We start from the raw sequence: 19,428 nt of genomic DNA on the forward strand, positions 1-19,428 counted from the left end.
GATTTTTTATATATCCCTGATTGGTCTAAAAACCAGCTTCATAAATTATTGTCTGTTTGTTTGTGAAATCTGATCATTTGCCCCATCAAAACCAAGAAACCTCTGTGTGGCAGCCATCTTTGTTTGGGTCAAGAGAGCAAACAGAATCTGAAGGTTTGTGATTGTTGTCACGAAGCCGAGGATTCAAACCAGAGAGATCCTGTCAGATTCCTGAGCTCCTGGAATCTAATGTGGAGACAGACTTGCTGTTTGACAGGAAGTAGGAGAGGCCGCACATTTCCATGCCTCAGTTAATGACCTGAAAATCCTGTTTACTGCTTCCTGTTTGCAGGACTGAGATAAATAAATCTGCATTTATCAGAATACCACCGTGTGACTTCAGTTTCCACAGCTGTCAGAGCTCAGCATGGATGGCTAATCACAGATTGATTAAGGCAATTGATTAGAAATAATTTAAAACCTGTTGACAGGAAATAAACAGAGACAGCATTTGTAACTAATGAAGGGTTTGTCTTTCAGCACGGTTTCCCTCTAATTTAGCCCTTCAGTCTCTGAGCTGAGGAGACCAGCTACTGCACGTTGAAGCCAGACGCTGGAAAGAATTAAAAAATATTTAACAAAATTATTAGAAAGGAAAAACTTGACCTGCTTAAAGAGACATTGAAAAACACACACGTGCTCCTCAAACACTCGATGTGAGATGATGTGCGTCCAATAATTTTATTAAATAGTTTTTAGTTCTTACTACAGCCGGGTGGCCTCACTTATTCGATTCAATCTGCACTCAGTCAGAAATATTATTATTATCATCATTTATCAGTACATATCCATAATTTTATATCTATGTATACAAACATAGCTGATACTTGTGAGACATAATCAGAGGTGGAAGCATCACAGCAGATGCCTTTGTGTCAAAGTAACTGAGGCTTAGTGTGTTTGCCACTAAACGCTTTCCCTGTATCTTAAAGAGAAACTCAACAGAGTGTCACCTGGCAGAAAGTTGTCAATATATGCAGCAGGTTCAGCTTTTTCAAGGTTACTCAGTGGTCTGGCGTTATTATGAACAACGCAAGTCCGGTTCTGTAAGGTCAAGCAATGCATGATTGATCCAAAATGTTTGGGAGTGGGGGAATCAACCACTGATCTCCGCACAGCTATAGTCAAAGGCAGAATACCAGGGCGGTGGCTGCGATAAAGCCAGTTAGGCTGGATGTAGACTGGTGTACTGGTATACAATATATACAGAATAACAATACTGTCCTTAACGTTTATACTCTCTATGAAACTTCTGAAAATGAGGAGGACTATCTTGGTGGGCTGGTTCTTATTTCTCATTTATTCTAGATAACAGTACTATTTAGTGCACATGTTGTGGGTGATTTTAATGCTGTCAAACTTTCTCTTTCTTGACTCTACCAAGCTTCGGCAATTGCCACTGTCCTCTTCTCCAGGGCAGGTGTCTCAGGCTCCGCTCATGGGGAAGACGAGGAAGCCAGTGAAGGTGCTGAGCCGACCTTGGTCAAAGATGCTGCTGTTTTTCAAGAGGGTGATCCAGAGGCGGTCATCCTGTTCCAGGACCAGTGTCATGCCATTGGAGGTGCTGCTGTGTGGTCCCACCGTGTCCTGGACCGCAAACATGTTCTCGCTGTTCTTCATCAGAGCTGCATGCATGGACTTGGAGTTTCCAGTCAGCCCAGTGAAGCGGATGTAGTACAGTCCTTTGATGGGGGCAGAGAAGATGCCTGTAGTCATAGAGAAGGGATAAATGCCTTAAAATACTTCTTAATGGGGCATGTGGTACTTCAAATGAAACAAACCGCACACTCCCTGCTATGATCCGAACTCTGCTTTTACCCTGAGCTGACCAGGTGTGTCGGACCTGTGTTGGCGTTGTAGCCATTGCCATTGTTTGTTGTCACCTTCTCAAACACGAACCTGGTGTCGGTGTCATGCGGCCCCTGAAATCTCCATTCCAAGCTGGTGTTTACAAGCGAGGCCGAGAACGCCACCTGAGCTGGACCTGTGGGAAGTCAGGTTTGATGCAGGTTAGCTCTCTCTGTTCACCTCAGTCTTCAGCTTTGTATTTACTGGGAGGGGGCGCCGACGTGATCTCCGCCCCCTCAGATGTTTCAGGTCACTCTGACAGTTTTATCCTTTGGGTTTTGTGTCCTTTCAGAGATGTTTTTACAAATAAAATGGACTTGTGAATTCGACCACTTGTTTAACACACTAACTGTAATTTGGTTCCTGTTTATTGTGCCTGACTATGATGGCTATGTGTTCTTGTTTATTTTATTTTATTATCTTGAACCAGTTCAATCATTTCCTGGCATGACTAGCAGCTTTTTAAAAAGTCAGTCCCTTCCAGTCTCAGGTTGAACTTTAGGCTTTCTGTCCGTTCAGCTTCAGAGTTTCAGTAGATTCTGTTCATGAAAAGTTTGTTTCTAACCCTTAAACTAGGGTACACCTAGGTTACCCTTAAACTTACAAACACAGTTTAACCTCAGGACCCCAAAAGGTCCCAAGGCAACAGGTGATATAGCAATATCATATACAAATTAATTTTTCATTTTTTTCACATCAAATCTTTTCAACAACTTCAGACCTAACCATAGGTATAAAGTTTATCATTATTTTTTAATTATTTTTATGTTTTTATGCCCTTATTGTCATAAAGATCCCTGTTTTTTTTATGGGAAAACCCATAATCTGCAATATTTTCCAAAAATTAGTTGCAAAATAGCATATTTGCCATAAGGTTATTACAGCCTTGAATAGGTCAATAACTGATAACAGCATTGATTTGGATGCATTATTATTTTTAGAACAATGAAAATTTATTGCAAAAACAAAATGAACTGAGCTGAACAAACTCAAAAACAAACTGAACAAAGATGTAATTTACATTTTATAACATGAACCATAAAGCGTTTTCAGATGGATTTTGCAGACTGAGGCATCACATTTGCAGCAGTTGGTTAGGATCCTTTTGCACTGTTTGCACGATGCGCACTGTTTCCACTTTTTGGAAAGCTCCTCCTCCTCCTGCACTTGGCCCTGGGCTTGTAAGACCAGGCTGGCTGCAAACGGTGTTCTAGGCAGGTGGCTTCTCTTCACCATGGTCGGGGTGGTGAGGGCTCTGCCAATCTGCTCTATGAACAGACACCGCCTGTAGTGCTTTGCTCTGTTCCAGTCCGGCTCCACAGTAGTGAACAGGACAAAAGCATTGTAGCAACTTATGTCAATCATGCGATACAGCAGACACATGGGCCAGCTACGTGTGGAGTAGGTGCCACAAACCAGCAAAAGAAAAAAAAAATGATGACATGACATGAATAGATTTATACAGCCATAGACAAGAGATCCCCCCCCCCCATCCCCATTTCTGTAACTATCAAAAATGATCATAATCACATTTATGTTATCAGATAACTGATAGAACTTCATCAGTTATAACAATGAGTAAAAGTAAATAATTGATGTATAATTGTGCTTACCTGGTCCAGATGATCCACAGCCCCTTTGCACTTGTTATAGTCCAGGATGATCTGGGGCTTTTTCTTGCCACAGTCCTAGATATGTGGCTCACAAGTGGGACACCACATGATTTCCCCATTTTTCGATCTCCACCGAGTGTCATGCTCCATCCTTGTCTCTCCCTCCTCAGACAAGCTGCAAAGCTCCTCAGTGCCTGGCAAAAATTCCTCCCCTTCTTGGCTGTCAGAAAAATCTCCACTGCTAGTGCTCTCTTTTTTGCTTTCGAAAGACTTTCGAAAGAAAAACTGCAGCAACAGCCTCTAAATTGAGTGTGCGCTTCATGGTGTCTGTGCAGAAGTGACCAGTAAGACCAGGCTGCAAACTATTCTCACAGACTTCAAAGGTGCCCCTGCATAAACGTGCTATACCATGCATCCAATAAGAGAGCGGAGGCTTTCTTCCTCTCTCCCTTCTGCGCTGTTCCTGTGCTACTGGGAGTGTAACTACCGCCCCTCCCCCCTCTGCTCAGCGTGAGTGATGTGGTATCGCACACTAGTGATGTGCGATACCACTGATTTCCTTTCCGATACGATACCAAGTAATATTCAGGGTGGTATCGATGATACTGATCCGATACGATACTTTGTACAAAAATGTATTTTATTTATTGTCTCTCAAATTACAGCATCATAATGATTACAGGACATTCGATTACTTGTTCTTATCACTTAATAATGCAGGGTTCATCATATAGAAATAAAAAAAACTGAAGTTGTGCGCTATTTGAACACCTTGCCTGCCAGCAGCACTAAAGGACTCCGTGAGAGACGTCTGTCTCGCCTTAGTAGCACCTGTCCCTCTCCTCCTCTTCAGTTCGCCTCAACATACGCTCGTCGTATTCTGTGATATGATTTATACTGAGGTGTTTGACAAGGTTAATGATGTTGCCACAACCATACTTGCCAACCCTCCCAATTTTTCTATGAGAATCCCTAAATTCAGTGCCCCTCCCGAAAATCTCCCGGAGCCACAATTCTCCCGAATTTCTCCCAATTTTCCACCCAGACAACAAAATTGAAAAGCTATATCGCAGAATTCATAGTGCAGCCCAGCCAATTCCAGTTTCCAACAATGGCGGCAGCTACTTAGTTTTAATATTACTCTTATTTCTCTTTCTGGGTTGCAAAAAGACTTTTAACATATTTTCAGGTGAGAATGTAGCTGTGTAAACTTCAAATATCTGAGCCGACCGACACATCGTCTTCAAACCCCCGCGGTCTTTCGCTACTCGGGTTAAACATGATATATAAGTCAATTTGATAACTTAAAAATGTTATTGTTTGGCTTCTTCAGTGTTTTATTTGTTCGTGAGTAAATCGGTTTGGCTGAGATTAAAGTTATTAGATTAGATTAAATTAAATGTAACTTTATTAATCCCTCGGGAGGGTTCCTCTGGGGTTTTCACACAGCTGAATAAACGTCAAACAGAAAACTGATTAAACTGAAGTGTGAGACGATCGAGAGTTTAAGTCAGCGCCCGGTTATATTTAAATAGCAAGGAGCAGACGGCCAAGTTTCACTCCACCGAGGGAGCTTGTGACGTACTACCCGGCTCTCTTTAGACCGGGTCCTCAGGTGGAAGCAGCCTCTGAATTTGGACACCCCCGCTGTTTCCGGGCCGGTCAATAATAACGGTGACATTTAACGTATTTTATCCGATAAATAAACACTGCAAAATGGATTTATCACCCCCCAACAGCCCTTTTGAATGTCTCCCTAATTCTGAGGTCTCAAGGTTGGCAAGTATGCCCACAACACCTCACTTTTTTGCCACATGTATCGCAAACCACGTCTCAGCTGTTTGTGGAAGTAAAATATGTTCACATAATTACGCTCAGTTGTGATGTGCGGATCGATCCTGAAATATCGATTCCTCCGATACCAGTCATTTATGTTCTAGAATCAATTCTCACATTAAAATATCAATTAGTAATTTAGGGTAGATTTGTAGTTTATCATTAACAGGAACAGAGTGGAAAGAAACTATAACATTCTGATTGTCTACATTCAAAGGAACTACTTCCTCTTCCGCCTTTCATAATCATGTGCGAAATACGGCTGTATAAATGTCTCGCAGCCCCTGGCGTGCACACTCACAACAATGGCTGAGCGTTAGTGATGTGCGATACCACTGATTTCCTTGCCGATCCGATACCAAGTAAAATTCAGGGTGGCATCGACACACATGACTCTGTTTATGCTCAGCCATTGTTGTGAGTGTACTCGCCAGGGGCTGCTACACATTTATACAGCCGTATTTCCTATATGACTATGAAAGGCTTAAGAGGAAGTAGTTCCTTCCAATTTAGATGATCCGAATGATATAGTTTCTTTCCACTGTGTTCCTGTTAATAATAAACTACAAATTTACCCCAAAGTACTAAAATATCGATATTTTAATATGAGAATCAATTCTAGAACAGAAATTACTGGTGTTGGAATATATACTTATATACTTATTATATACAGTAGTCTCTCATTTATTGCAGCACATGAACAGTAGTCACAGTTCTCACAAGTTGATTCTCAAAGTGCAAACCTTTGTCGATTTTAAAACGTAAAAGTATTATGCCGCACTTTTTCTCCGTCTGCGGCGCCACTTTTGTGCGCCTTTTTTGCTCCCGGTGCAGGTGTCTATTTCCGAATGAGGGTCATAGTTATGAGTGTTTTTGTGCTGTTTTTTTTTCTATTGGACGTGATGGTTATCAAAACCAAACATGATAAGTTTGGCAAGCGCAGGAGACACGACACGGAGGAGATTTGTCATTTGGGCTGCAGAATGCAATGCGCATTGTTGAAAGCTGTATGGTGCAATAAAAAAAATCTGCGAAAAGGCGAGGCAGTGACGGATGAACAGCGGGACTACTGTATACTGTTTATTAATAAACAAAATATATTCCTGTATGACAACACGCATAAATTAGCTGCCTACATTAATTCATTGTAAACATACCTTCTGACTGACACTCTCCTGCTGCCTTTTCGGGCTGTCCCATTGACTGTAGAAAACATGGACGACTCGACAGCTCCCCAAAAATGAAGCCAAAACGTCTCTATCGCCCCCTGGTGTCTGGCTGCAGTATAGGTCATAAACCCCGCCTCCTCCATGTTAGCGGATGGGACTGGGGTCAGACTAAAATCAATTAATTCTCCTGAGATAATTTTTTTCCAAAGATTCTTTCTTTTGTTTTCAATAGTTCTCATCACGCTGATTGATGTTCAAGGGGTCTCCTTTCCCATAAGTTTGATTCTAATTCCTACCGCGGTGATGTTAAATTGGGGTGAAACGTCATCATAAGAGCTTTGACTGACAGCTGCAGTCACGGAGAAACTTGCGTATCTCTGTTTGCGAATAGCAGATAGAGCGTAGGCTCTGAGAGGACGCCCTGCGTTTACGCTACGAAAACACGACCGAGTGTTTTAACCTGACAGCCTGAGGTGTTCTTCAGTAAACTGGACTACTCGACAGAAGGACCCGAGGCCCCGCTGCACTTTTCGGTAAGTTAAACGTGTTTGTAAGCTAATCCGTAACTACCGTCCTAGCTCCTGAGACCTAGCTAGCTAAAATGAGCAGTCGGCTGTCAGGGTTCGTTTAGGTAACCCGTGCAGGTGAATGAATTTACTAAAGAAATCAAGAGAAACGCCCCGGGCTGCTTAGTCACTAATTACTGTTACTGTACTTTTATTACAAGTATTATACTGTAAAAGCAACAGGCTGCACCCTGCTTCAGCTCCTGTGCAGAGCTGAATATTAAATATGTGCAAACAACAGCATGTTTTCAGTGTCTTGCCACATCTGTAAAGACAGTAACAATTTTTTTAAAAGCTTGTACTTCATTAACTCCTCATTAATCAGGAACTATGGATTAAAGTACTGTAGTGTACTGTAATACTGTACTGAAAAAATGTAAGAGAAGAACTTCAGATCCTGAGTGTGTGAGGACAGAAGAATCAGCTTAATTTCAATATTGAGGGATAAAATTTATATCTGAGTTTGATGGTTCTGTTGTTTTTGTGATTACAGGAGCTGCCCTCAGATTCAGTCCTCAGCACCACCCAGTGACAGCAGACAGATCATCCAACATGTTCACATGTTAACTGCAAAATGAACTGATGAAAACAGTACAAAGGTTAAAGTACCACACATGCTGTAGTGAAAGCTGCAGCTGTTTTATTGATAAAGTTAAAGACAAAAAAACAAAAGGATTAATCACTCATGTAACTGTGTCACTCAGTTTGGTGTTTCACAAAGCTGCTGTTCTCAGACCTGCACAGCTTCCGTTTTAAACACTTGATGTACTCAGCTGCATGAAGAGCATATGAGATTTTCTCTAACACAAATAAAACCTGATGAAGGTCAAAGGTCGTCACTTGTTGAACTACAAACTTGTCATCTGGAATTTTTTCACAGTTTTTTTTCTTTTTTTTTTTTTTTACACATAGTGTGTTATTTACCATGAAGTGATTCAGAGTTATTCATACCAGAGTAACCAGAGAGGATCACATATTTTTAAATATATAACTTTCTACAGGACTGAATATAATATCTTTATGTAAAAGTCCGGAGCCTCTGGGGAGTATCCGAGTATTTATTACAATACACAAACCAAAGGTCTCATTACAGTGTTGATGAAATGCTGGGTTTATCCATCTCCTGGGGCGGGCCTACGGAGGAGTGCTGAAGATTTCCCTGTGAGGGAGCTGCTGGTGAAGATCATGAGTCCTGCTTGATCAATGCGATGAGCTTCAGTCTTCCTGTTGTTTCTTAAATGATGCCTCTTACAGCAGGTCAACAGAACTTATGGCACAGGACAGCTGTGATGAAGAAGTTTCTCCAAACCTCTGGACCCAGGAAACCCAGCTTAGTCCTGATGGTCTCACTCACTAGTTTATCTCCAGGGTGAATGTAGCCATTATTATAATATGGACTCTATTATTAAATGAAAAGAACAAGTTAGACTACACTACTGAAACGTTCTGCTGATGTTTTTAAAGTCTCCATGTTACCAGGCTGTAGAGATTTAAACAGTTTTAGATCCATTACACTCAGTCTTATGTTAAAATCTCAAAGGACAGCATTATATTTTTGATATTAACAGTAACTCTGGGCCTCTGTAGAGTGTGCAGCTGATCTCGTCGCTGTCTAAAAATGGATTAAAAAAAAACACAAGAAGTGCTGAATCCTTCAATAACACAGACTATTAGAGTAGCAGGTGTTTAGCATTACTAACTAGCTAGCAACAAGCCTCTAACACAGTGCGTATGCTAGCGGCTAATCTAACTAACAAATTAACAACAGAGTGATTTTAGAACTATAAGATGATAAGCTGTGTCTTTTTTATAACAGTGACATGGTTGTATTTACCTTAATTAAACGAGTCGTCAGTCACAGTAAACCAGCAAAAAACTCGAGCAGCCGGGCTACGTAAAAAGTGTAGGGGGGCGTGTTTGCGGTCACGTCCAGCGGGTGTGTGGGCGGGAGCGTTACACAGTCGCTCCACCTCAAGTCACTACTGCGCAGACTCTGGCTCCAAATTTGCAAGATGGCAGCCTCCACAAGCGGGGTATTTTGGCTTCATTTTTGCACAATGGTAGGAGGCGGGGTCGCGTCGTCCATCTTTTCTACAGTCAATGGGCTGTCCCTGGTCCTCGGGGGAGAAGTTCTCCATGGTCCGCACCATATTGCCGCTTGTCTCCCGCGGGGTGAGGAAGGGGTCCAGAAACCCCATGACCTCGAAGAACTTCCATCTTCTCCCCGATCCTGCTGCAGACCCACTCCTCTTCTCCTTCTCTGTCTTCTTCTCCTTATTATAAGTGTCCCTGAGGCTCTTCCACTTTCTCCTGCAGATGTCCTCTGAATAAACGCATTATCTTGTTAGCGGAAAGGTATTTGTACATCAGTGGGAAAATAGCGGGACAGTAGGCAGGCTTGCTAGCTTTTGCGCGGGTTCATCGGGTCAGTCTGAAAATTAAAAAGAAGGAGGAATGAACTTACCAGGTTGCCCGATCTCCTCACTTATGTGTCTCCAAGCTAGGTCCTTTTTATTCCTGTCTCGGTAGAAGTAGTAGCTAGCATCATATAGCTCTGGGTGATTAGCCACAGCACTGATGAGCTTTTCCTCCATACTGAATGAAGAATCAAGGGCTTTGGCTGGATCTGCCCCATTGAGTCAATGATCTGCCCCTTTGACCTAGGTCAGAGCCACGTCACCAGGCTCCTGATTGGTTGTAGCGGTGCAATTTGACGCTGGAGTTCAGATTTTTCCAACTCGAGCGGTACACGCGAAAGCGCGTATGCACAAAATGCAACACAAGAACTCACGCGCGGTTTTTTTCACGACTCAAACGCGCCAGACGTGCTACACTGACGCGCATTTCACGCGTTTTGGCGTTTTCGTGTTTTTGCAACGCAAATCTGCTTCCGAATTTTTGCGGGACCTGCAATCGCGTGTCATCGCGCTTTTCCATTGACTTTACATATAAACCTGACGCTCTATTCGCGTCCATCGCGTTCCCGTAAAACTTAAAATTGTCCGTAACCTACTGTTGTTACTTCTGTCCTGTTTGAAATGAATACTAACTAGCTAACTGACTGAATGCCCAATAACCTTATAACTCCCATTGTGTGTACAGAGAGACAGCCAGGTTCATAATGGATATAAGGAAGTTTATTAAAAAAAAGGAGCCACATTCAGGTAAAAGTGTAAAATCAAATGATCTGTCTCTCAAAAATAATGTTGGATCAGTGTTTCAATGTTTATATCTTTTATTAGATGTTCATGTAGTTTGGTTATTTGCCTTTTGGTTGAAAGTACACTGAGAGAGGACTTTTTGTTAGTGATCTTAATATAATTTTTTTCATATTAATGTAATTTTTCATCTAATTGAATCTATTTGTGTATGTTTGTCAGTCTAAAGAGGGAGAGAGGAAAGAGGGGAATGTGAGGAGAAAGTACAAGGTCAGGAAGAACCAGGTAAGAAAACAGACAGGGAACAGTGACAGGCACAACAGAAACTGTTAAACTGACAAAGAGAAAAAAACTGATTTTACTCACACAGTCTGGAAGTTGTGTTCTCTCTATATTAAAGCTGTTATACAGAATCTGCAAAACAAACTGGGTTGAAACGTTTTTGACCCTCTTTAACAACACTCCAACATTACATTATAATTGATTGGGGAGATTAAAATATATATCATAATAATATAATTATGATAAATATATCCTTATGTGGTTCAGCTAACTCTACTAAAACCTCAGCCAGTAATAGGTAGGCCAACTTTTGGACCGTCTAGTTGTCTGTATGCCTGTCGCAGTACGTAGATCACATTTGCACACTATCAGAAAATGCCAAACAGCCCTGGTGGAGTGAGGAACTGTAAAGAGAAGCAGAGTGCTCTGTTTATATTCTAAAAATGTTTTAAGCTTGTTTCAAAGATTCTGCTTTAAATGTTTTCCAAAAGCACAAATACACTTACCTTATCAGTGTTTCTCAAACTTTTTACAGTGTGTACCACCTGAGAAAATGTCACGCTCTCCCAAGTACCACTAGGAAAGCATCAAACTCATAAATCTTACAACACAAAATTAGTATCTGCAGTAAAGATTTTTTTTCATACATTGTATACATTCTACCACAGGCAAAGTTGCCTCCATTTTTATATTTTTTTTATTAATATTTTGTAATAATTTATTCTGTTTTGGGAGGAATTTTTTTTATGTATCTGTATTATACTGTTTTCTTTTTATTCACTATGAGCATCATTCATTATTCTTCCCCAGTAATTAAGGTTAGGATATGTATTTATTTATTTTTATTCCAATCCATTTTTTCCACTTTTGCAGCATTTTAATAACCTTTATCAGACTTGATGGTTTTGTTACAGACTTTTCAAAAAGGTGTTTTGCTTTTCTTTCACGAATGTGGGGATTCAATTGTGTTAAAATGTACAAAACCAAGGCCACTTTTTTATTTTTAACCTGCAGTTTCCTGCCTTCTGCTTTTTAATCAAACGTTAATATTTTACTGTTCTCTCAGCTTCAGGCGACGCCATCCTCGCCATCTCTACAGCAGCTGCAGGTATCTCAGGGGCTCTCTCAGAAAGCCAGTTACTTTGGTTATATCTGTAGGGGGGCGTGAGGGGCCTAGCCTTGGGACCCTTAAACCCTTAATTCAGCTTTTGAGTCAAAGCATTACATCAGAGGATTTGATGTCCTGACAGTAAGCTCTGAGAAAGCTGCGCTGTGATCAGTCTGTAATCCACCAGCTGTTAATCAGATTCACAGAGAGCTGTAGGCTTTAATCTGTTCCTCCAGCTGTTTCCTCACTCATACGAGCACAGAAATCATCCACAGGAAGTTTGGAAAGCTTTTCCTCAAGTGTCACATGTCTCCCCTCATCCTCAGACTGAAGTTTAATGGTTTATGAAGCTGCAGAGGGACACATCCTCATCGGTAGGTTGGACATCAGCTTAACGAGGTTTCTGACTGCCTTTTCTTAATCCCTTCAGATGATCCGCTGGACTCTCGTTGTTTTAAAGGCATTTGTGTCACTGGATGAAACAAAAATTACACAACGAGGGGCAAAATTCACATGGGAAACCGACATCAGCGTCAGCATTAACTCATTGTTTAGCTGAAAGTCTTCCTCGGCAGAAAGGGGAAACCAATCCATGACCACAACCAGGTGTGTACTGTAAATATGCTGTGCTGCTTGATGGCACCTTCTTCCAAAAGTAATTCAGAACAAATTAACATTTCTGTAATTTTTCACTTTTTTTTTCTTTTTTTTTGCTGTTGCTTTGCTGTCTGTGAAATCCATCAGCCGCTCACAGTGACATCAATTTTCTGTTTAGTAAATCCAAATATTTACAACCAAATTCTGCTGAGTCTTTAATATGTAAATTAATTTATTCTCAGATGCTGTTCTCAGATTTAGATGCGTGCTTGACCATCCAGGGGGAAAAGTTGATTCTGTTTATCTGGACCAATATTCCCTCTAAGCTGCACGCACAGTCGCACACTGCTGGCATGGTCTCTGCGCAGATTATTGAATACTGTCACTAGTTTGTATACAGCGTTGTATACAGCACTTTGAGTACTCCAGGAGAGTAGAAAAGCGCTATATAAGAATCAGTCCATTTACCATTTACCATTTATGAGTGGTAGAAATGATTAGTGGTAGAAATAATTGTGTCATTATCAGTGATGATTCCCATCACAGTAACTAATCTGAATAATTACCATTTCTATTGTTAAAACACTGTTACTAACAAGAAAATTTTTCAACACACAGACGATTGTGCTGCTGATTGGCTGAGGAAGAATAAAATAGTCAAGGTAAACCTATTGCATGACCAATTTAAGATGACATAGTAACAAGATGCTTTCAACCCCAAACAACCCCGATTCTCCATTTTTGTATAAAAAGTGTGGACTTCAAACTATATACTAGTTTTTAAATTGTGTTGATAGGCTATGTAAAACCAGAGTTATGAAAAAAATATATACATAAAGCTTTTTCCTGAATACTATTGTTGTTTATATTTACTGGGGGAAAAAACGGTAAATCAAATCAAAAAATAATAATACGGCATCATGGCATTTGATTGTTTAGAAAGGTGGAGAAGTTTTATGAGTGATGGCAGCGAAAGAGAGAGAGAGCAAAAGAGAGAGAGAGAGAGAGAAAGTTTTGAGATGTGAAAGAATTGTGACTTTTAGCGTGTTTGGAGTTTAAAGTTAGTGTTTTGTGTTGTGAAGTTAGTGAGTAGTGTAGTCGATAGTTTTGTTGTCACACAGGCAAGGTCACACAGGTTCAAGGATGCATCACTGCCACGCAGTGGCTCCAATATGGAGGTGCCTTTATTTGTATTTATGAAAATAAAAACAAATAATAAAACAATGAAAGCTGACTGTGGCACAGCCTATCCTATAACAGTGTCCTAGATTACATAAATCCATACTTTGAACGGGGACTTACCAGTAGCTGCGGAACAAAAGAAAACCACACGAAAAATCTACAGTCTATTCACCAGGTGAACAAAGGAACAAAGGAAGTGTGGAAAATGACCCACCACCAAGGGTCCCACAGCCACTGCTGTGCCCTCAGTTCACTGTAATAAAAACAAAACAACATGTTAAAAGTAAAAGAAAAGCTCTAAAAGGACACGGAGCATTAAGCTTGCTGGGCACAGTCAGGAGACGATATACACTTCAAATTTTAATAAAACAAGGAACCACACACACACACACACACACACACACTTCAAACAAAATACACAGACTAAAGAGCTTGCACCACGCGAATGAAGAGTGGCCTGTGCTGGTTATGGTTGTTAAAATCTTGATTGTGGCCCTCCCCATTGATTGTGGTACAGCTCCCCATGAAGCTGGAGCAAGCCAGCTGGATAGGTACAGATATTTCAGCCAACCAGCATGCCAAGAGGCTAAGAGCACACGAGTACAAGCAACAGTCCACAATAAAACTAAATAAAACCCCAACAAAGTCAAAACCAAGCAGGACAAGACAGCATTTCCATCAAGGAAGAGACCCAAAATTGGGCCAAAACACAAACTGCTGAGGAGAGGTTTAAAGCAGCAATCAGATCCCCAGGACTGAAGCCGCTATACTTATTTTGCTGATAATACTGCAACTACCTCTTTTCATGACAGCTGGAGTAAAAAAAAGGGATAAAACGGTCACGCTGTCACTATTATGTAGCTCGATTGAAAGCACTGGATTTATCCTGAAGATATGCCAGCGTATAAGGCGAGGCAAAGGAGGAATGACCAGGAGAAAAGCCTGCTTAGCCTTTTACTGGCAGGCGCCATCCTGCAATTAACGTGCAGGTGTGTTCCCAGTCAACCTAACTTAGCTAGCCATGTGACAAACAGAGAGCAAGAGCAGGATAAAGCGAGGACAATAAAGTGAGCAAGAGAGAAAAGGGCAGTGGCAAGCAAGTAGCCCATCTGTCTACATCATAGTGAACAGAAATTATTTTTTGGAGTGGCACAAATAATTTGTGTGGGATCTTATTTGATGCAGAATGCCTGATTGTTCTGTAAATAGTTTGAAATGGTTATAAAAAAACAACCTTGGCTGCATTTTTAGATAATGAATTCAATGCTGGCATGACTAGCACACGTCTGCTGTTGCTCACAGTGGTCCAATGGACTGCTCAGGGAGTTTGCGTGTTTGCTCAGACACATGAAAAATTAGAGGTAACATTGATCTGGACGTTGCGCCTTAAATGTAATCTGTAATTTAAATTTAAAGGTAAACCTGCAGCCAGCTGAGACAGACGAAATCACCTGACGATGAGGAAACGTTTCTCTCACTGAAAACGTCCAGATGAACAGAAACAGAGTTTACTATGGTGTGTTTATTCATTTTGCTTCAGGTTAGTTTCATTTATTCAAACTTTTGTTTCATGAAATCAACAGGGTTTCATTACGTGTAACTTTGTTTCCATCAATTTTCAGGGTGTATGCGCAGCAAATGAAGAGAGTGGGGAGGAAGAACTGTCTTTCAACAGGAAGAGAGCTCCAACAAATCCAGGATTAAGTAGTGGCTCCTATCTGCAGTGACTAACAAACAGGACAAAACTGAAACTACAGGCAGAAAAGAATAAATGTTTTGAAGCCTTTGATTGGTTGTTGTGGCTGAAGTCAAATGAAACCTTAGATCCATGCATTGATCTGTCAACTTGGAGAAGAAAAGTCACATAAACCGTGGCGCTTCACGATTCAGTGGTAAACTTAAGCTCACGTTGTTCTGCAGACATGTGGGACTTTGTTGTTTAACATCATGCTTTCTGCAGAGAGACATCCCTGCAGGCAGACACCTGTACGACCGATATGCCACAGCTATGAGTTAATGGCAGCACTGATCAGAGAAGTACGGCGGCTGGTTTAACTGAAGGTCGACAGTATTGCCTCGAGTGCTGGTAACATCCCTAGTGCTGGATAAATTTACTCATGCAGATAGAATGTTGGACCTCCAGGTCAAAAACAGGAAGTGAAGTCAGGGGATTTTGGTTTTTGATTGAAATGATTTTGATTCAGAGGCGTTAACTCAAAGCGGGGCCACCTACACCATCAACACTGACCATCCATATTAGCTGTGCTACACTGCTTTTGTTAATGCTGGTTTTACAAACTATAAAACAACGACATTTCATATCAGAATAACATCTGTACTGTTTGAAATCCACGTAAAACACATCAGTGGTATTGTATTGGTGTTGTTTGAATCACTCTCACACACAGATGTTTTCCAGCTGCTAACTTCATTCATGCAACGTTAGAGTTGAACAGATTTAGAAGACAGAAGTGTTTGTTTTTATTTACATTAATAAATGAGTAACATTAAAGTTTTAGAAACAACTTTACTCTGATTTAAAATGTCCCGTTGATCAGTCTCATGATGAATCTTCATGTCTCTGTCATGGTCAGTTTTTTGAGTACAAGATTGATTTGTTTCATTAAACTAAAACCTATGAAAATGCCATAATCATTCAGATCAACAGAAACATTAGAAAGCTGGAGTCTCTCTGTGCGCAGACCAGTGTTGGAGTCCACAGTCATCTCCTCTCTGGTCAGAGCACCAGACTGCAGATTCATCCACTTCCTGTAAGCAGACTGTTGTTATTGGACATCAGGCTGAGCTCTCAACAACCAGTTGCACAGTGAAGCCCTGAGCTTTACATCGTGCAGCAGCAGGTGAACAGCCTGTGAGACAGTCTCATTCTTCCTAGGTCTATGCCATCCCTCTCACCTCTTTCCTGCACACGTTGTCTTCACCGCCTTTTGTGCCAAGGCTGAGTGACCTAAGCATCTCTACTGGCAGGTGATGTACCACTGAGGTTGTGTTGTGCCAGTGCACCTCAGCCGTCTTAGATCATGTGTCTGCAGCAGGTTTTTCCTCAACGGGTCTAAAGATCAGCTTCATAAATGATTTTCTGTTTGTTTGTGAAATCTGATCATTCGCCCCATCAAAATAGAGAAACCTCTGTGTGGCAGCCATCTTTTTTTGGGTCAAGACAGCAAACAGAATCTGAAGGTTTGTGATTGTCGTCACAAAGCCGAGGATTCAAAGCAGAGATACGCCGTCAGATTCACAAGCTCCTGGAATCTAATGTGGAGACAGACTTGCTGTTTGACAGGAAGTAGGAGAGGCCACACATTTTCATGCCTCAGTTAATGACCTGAAAATCCTGTTTACAGCTTCCTGTTCGCAGGACTGAGATAAATAAATCTGCATTTACCAAAATACCAAGGTGTGACTTCAGGAACAACGCTATATGTACAGCTGTCAGAGCTCAGTGTGGACGGCTAATCACAGACCGATTGATGCAATTGATTAGAAATCATTTAATATTTGTTTACAGGAAATAAACTCTAATTAAATGAAAGTTACAGTGACTCACTGCACCACCATGTGATACAAGGTGGAATTACAGAAAAGAACAGGCCAAAGCAGCTGGTGGTAGTTACTCAAGCTAACTCAGATCAGCTGGAGAGAAAGACCCTAACTTAACATCAGTGGTACTGAAAGCAGCTGTAGATAATGTTACATCTATGCAAATATTTGGTTCAGATTAAAGCAGTTTGATGATGCCCTCAGGTGCATGACTATCATCACTGACAAATGAAAACAATTTAACCTGATTTATTTCATTCCATTACAGAAAATAGAGAATGAAACAAAAATAAATACAGCAGAAGGTTTGTATCAAATCCAGCTCAGCATTTCCAAACACCAGTGGTTTTTACACCTGCATCAAGATGTATGTGTCTGCAGAGTCCCAGCAGACATGTGACGGACACAGGTCCTCCTTCTCTGACTCACCTGACCACACACTCAGGCGTAGTCAAGTCAGGTGAGTCGCACCTGTGACACGTTCATCGCCCATCTCTTGAACTGTGGTGTAACATGGCCTGGCGGCAGAGGCGGAGAGCACCACCTGAAGTCAGAAACAATAAAGTGAAAACTGTGTTGCCACATTAGAAACACATCTAAGTGATGTCACATTCCTGTTGTCACTCTGTCACATTCCTGTTGTCACTCTGTCACACTGACCTCTGCATTCAGCTTCCTTCTCTTCACATCGTCATACACGTGAAACATCAGCAGCTCGCAGGTCTTCTTGTGATCTCAGCCTGCATTCGAGCCACAGCACTGAACACCAACCCTCTTTGCTCGAGGGCTAGCATCTGTAACTGATCTGGGACTCGTGTGCCAAAGCGTTATTAAAAAGGACTCGACTCCTCAGCAACTGACGCAGTGTGTTTGTCACATTCAGACTGACCCAAGGACCTACCTCTCACAGCCAGCAGCTGACCTTTGGCCTCCAACATGCAGTTGGATCACAAACTCTTTTGAATCAGTCAAACCTCAGAGAGGTGTTGTGAGTCAAATTGCAGGTTCTGCTTTCATTCTGGTGTCTGAAGAGGTCCAGCCCACAAAGCAGATCTTCAGTCTGTCAGTCCTTCTGCAGCTCCCCCGTGTGGACAGACGCTGAACCAGTTTTTCACAAAGTGTGACTAGCAGCATCAGCCTCACAGCTTCCTGTAGAGCACAGGTGCCAAACTCGAGGGCCAGTGTCCTGAAACTTTTAAATGTGTCCCTGCTGCAACACACCAGAATAAAATTGATAGGTCATTAGCAAGACTATAGGACTTGACTGCATGCTGAGGAGGCAATTCAGGCTATGTCCACACTTATACATTTTCGTTTGAAAATGCATCTTTTTCTCTCTGTTTTGGCCTTCCATCCACACTGAGACTGCATTTTTGGTCAAGGAAATGCTGTGTTTTGAAAACACTCTCCAAACCGGATATATTTGAAAACGCCGTTTTCGTGTCGCAGTGTGGACAGCGAACCACACTGTGGTGACACTACATTTTAGTCATGTGATGCAGTCATGTGACCAATTAACTTAAACTTAGGATACGTTCACACTGCAGGCGAAAGCGCATCAAATCTCACTTTTTTGACCCTACGCGACCCATATCCGATCATGGTATGACAGTGTGAACGGCACAAATCCGATATTTTTAAATCCGATCTGGGTCACTCTCGTATGTGGTACTGAATCCGACACATATCTGATGTTTTAGAAAGCGACTGCTGTTTGAATAGTCATGTCGCATTAAATCCGTCTTTTACGTCACTGACACAAGACAGACGCCAATTATCAGCGCCTGAAAAGCGCCTGATAAGACATCGCAAATGCTTCCTGGCCATCCCGTGTAGATGTTAGTGAAACGTACAGAAAATGGGAACATTTTATTTGTACTGTATAATCTGCAGATTCTGACAGACATTTCTAACTATCCTTTGAAGCACCGCTCCTTTCTAAAACAGCAATAAGGATAATTATTAGGCCATTTGTAAATAACAAAATAACTTTATAACTTAAAGCAAAATTGGGAAACAAAGTCCGAAGTCTTTATATTAAGGGCCATCAGTCAAACAATACTGTTTGGTCTGGGTCTAAACAGAGCGCGTTGTGTGTAACGTCTTCTTTTGCGCATGCAAGCTGCTTTGAGGGTTCACACTAGAGCTCGTTTGCTGTCACATTTTATTTGTAGTGTGAACAAGCAGACAAAAAAAATTGGATTTGATCAAAAAATTGGAATTGAGCATTAAGACCTGCAGTGTGAACGTAGCCTAATATAGTGGGGGGTATTTTTGGCCGTTTCAATGTGGACGCGAAACGTGAAAACGACTGAAAACGATAGTGTGGACATGGAGCGTTTTCAAAAGAAAACACCGTTTTCAAATTTATCCGGGCTAGTGTAGATGTAGCCTCAGCCATTTGATTCATGTTACAGCAGCTCATAAGTGAATGAACATGGTGCAACAAAAGTACTTTTAGAAGTACAA

At 41.4% G+C, this 19,428-nt stretch overlaps 2 protein-coding genes, 1 long non-coding RNA gene and 1 pseudogene across 4 annotated transcripts in view; 1 reads left to right on the forward strand and 3 right to left on the reverse strand.

Moving 5' to 3' along the window:
- The window catches only part of pak6b (p21 protein (Cdc42/Rac)-activated kinase 6b), a 62,823-nt gene that overhangs the window by 35,037 nt on the left and 8,358 nt on the right, over positions 1-19,428 (forward strand). The gene's annotated exons all lie outside the window — the stretch shown is intronic.
- LOC146502257 (complement C1q tumor necrosis factor-related protein 3-like) lies at positions 1,357-8,357 on the reverse strand (annotated as a pseudogene). The gene is made up of 3 exons (XR_014869437.1): positions 6,494-8,357; positions 1,883-2,023; positions 1,357-1,745 (listed from the first exon to the last, which is right to left on the reverse strand). The product of XR_014869437.1 is annotated as a complement C1q tumor necrosis factor-related protein 3-like (transcript).
- On the reverse strand, positions 8,422-9,705 carry LOC146502258 (uncharacterized). Its single transcript, XM_085133471.1, has 2 exons — positions 9,536-9,705; positions 8,422-9,394 (listed from the first exon to the last, which is right to left on the reverse strand). The coding sequence occupies exons 1-2, from the start codon at positions 9,663-9,665 to the stop codon at positions 9,051-9,053; spliced, it is 474 nt and encodes a 157-aa protein (XP_084989597.1). The 5' UTR covers positions 9,666-9,705; the 3' UTR covers positions 8,422-9,050.
- Positions 18,647-19,428, reverse strand: part of LOC146502259 (uncharacterized) — a 172,723-nt gene continuing 171,941 nt past the window's right edge. The window contains exon 3 of the long non-coding RNA XR_014869469.1: positions 18,647-18,743. This is a non-coding gene — a long non-coding RNA (uncharacterized LOC146502259). The remainder of the gene's footprint in view (positions 18,744-19,428) is intronic.

The sequence above is a fragment of the Neolamprologus multifasciatus genome, chromosome 15 (genome assembly GCF_963576455.1).
Source record: "Neolamprologus multifasciatus chromosome 15, fNeoMul1.2, whole genome shotgun sequence".
Lineage (NCBI taxonomy): Eukaryota > Metazoa > Chordata > Actinopteri > Cichliformes > Cichlidae > Neolamprologus > Neolamprologus multifasciatus.

Excerpts from the sequence above, each read along its gene's own strand:
- LOC146502258 (XM_085133471.1), bottom strand. The coding sequence starts at position 9,665 with ATGGAGGAAAAGCTCATCAGTGCTGTGGCTAATCACCCAGAGCTATAT. Across the intron at positions 9,395-9,535 it reads TGAGGAGATCGGGCAACCTG|AGGACATCTGCAGGAGAAAG; the intron begins GTAAGTTCATTC and ends GCGTTTATTCAG.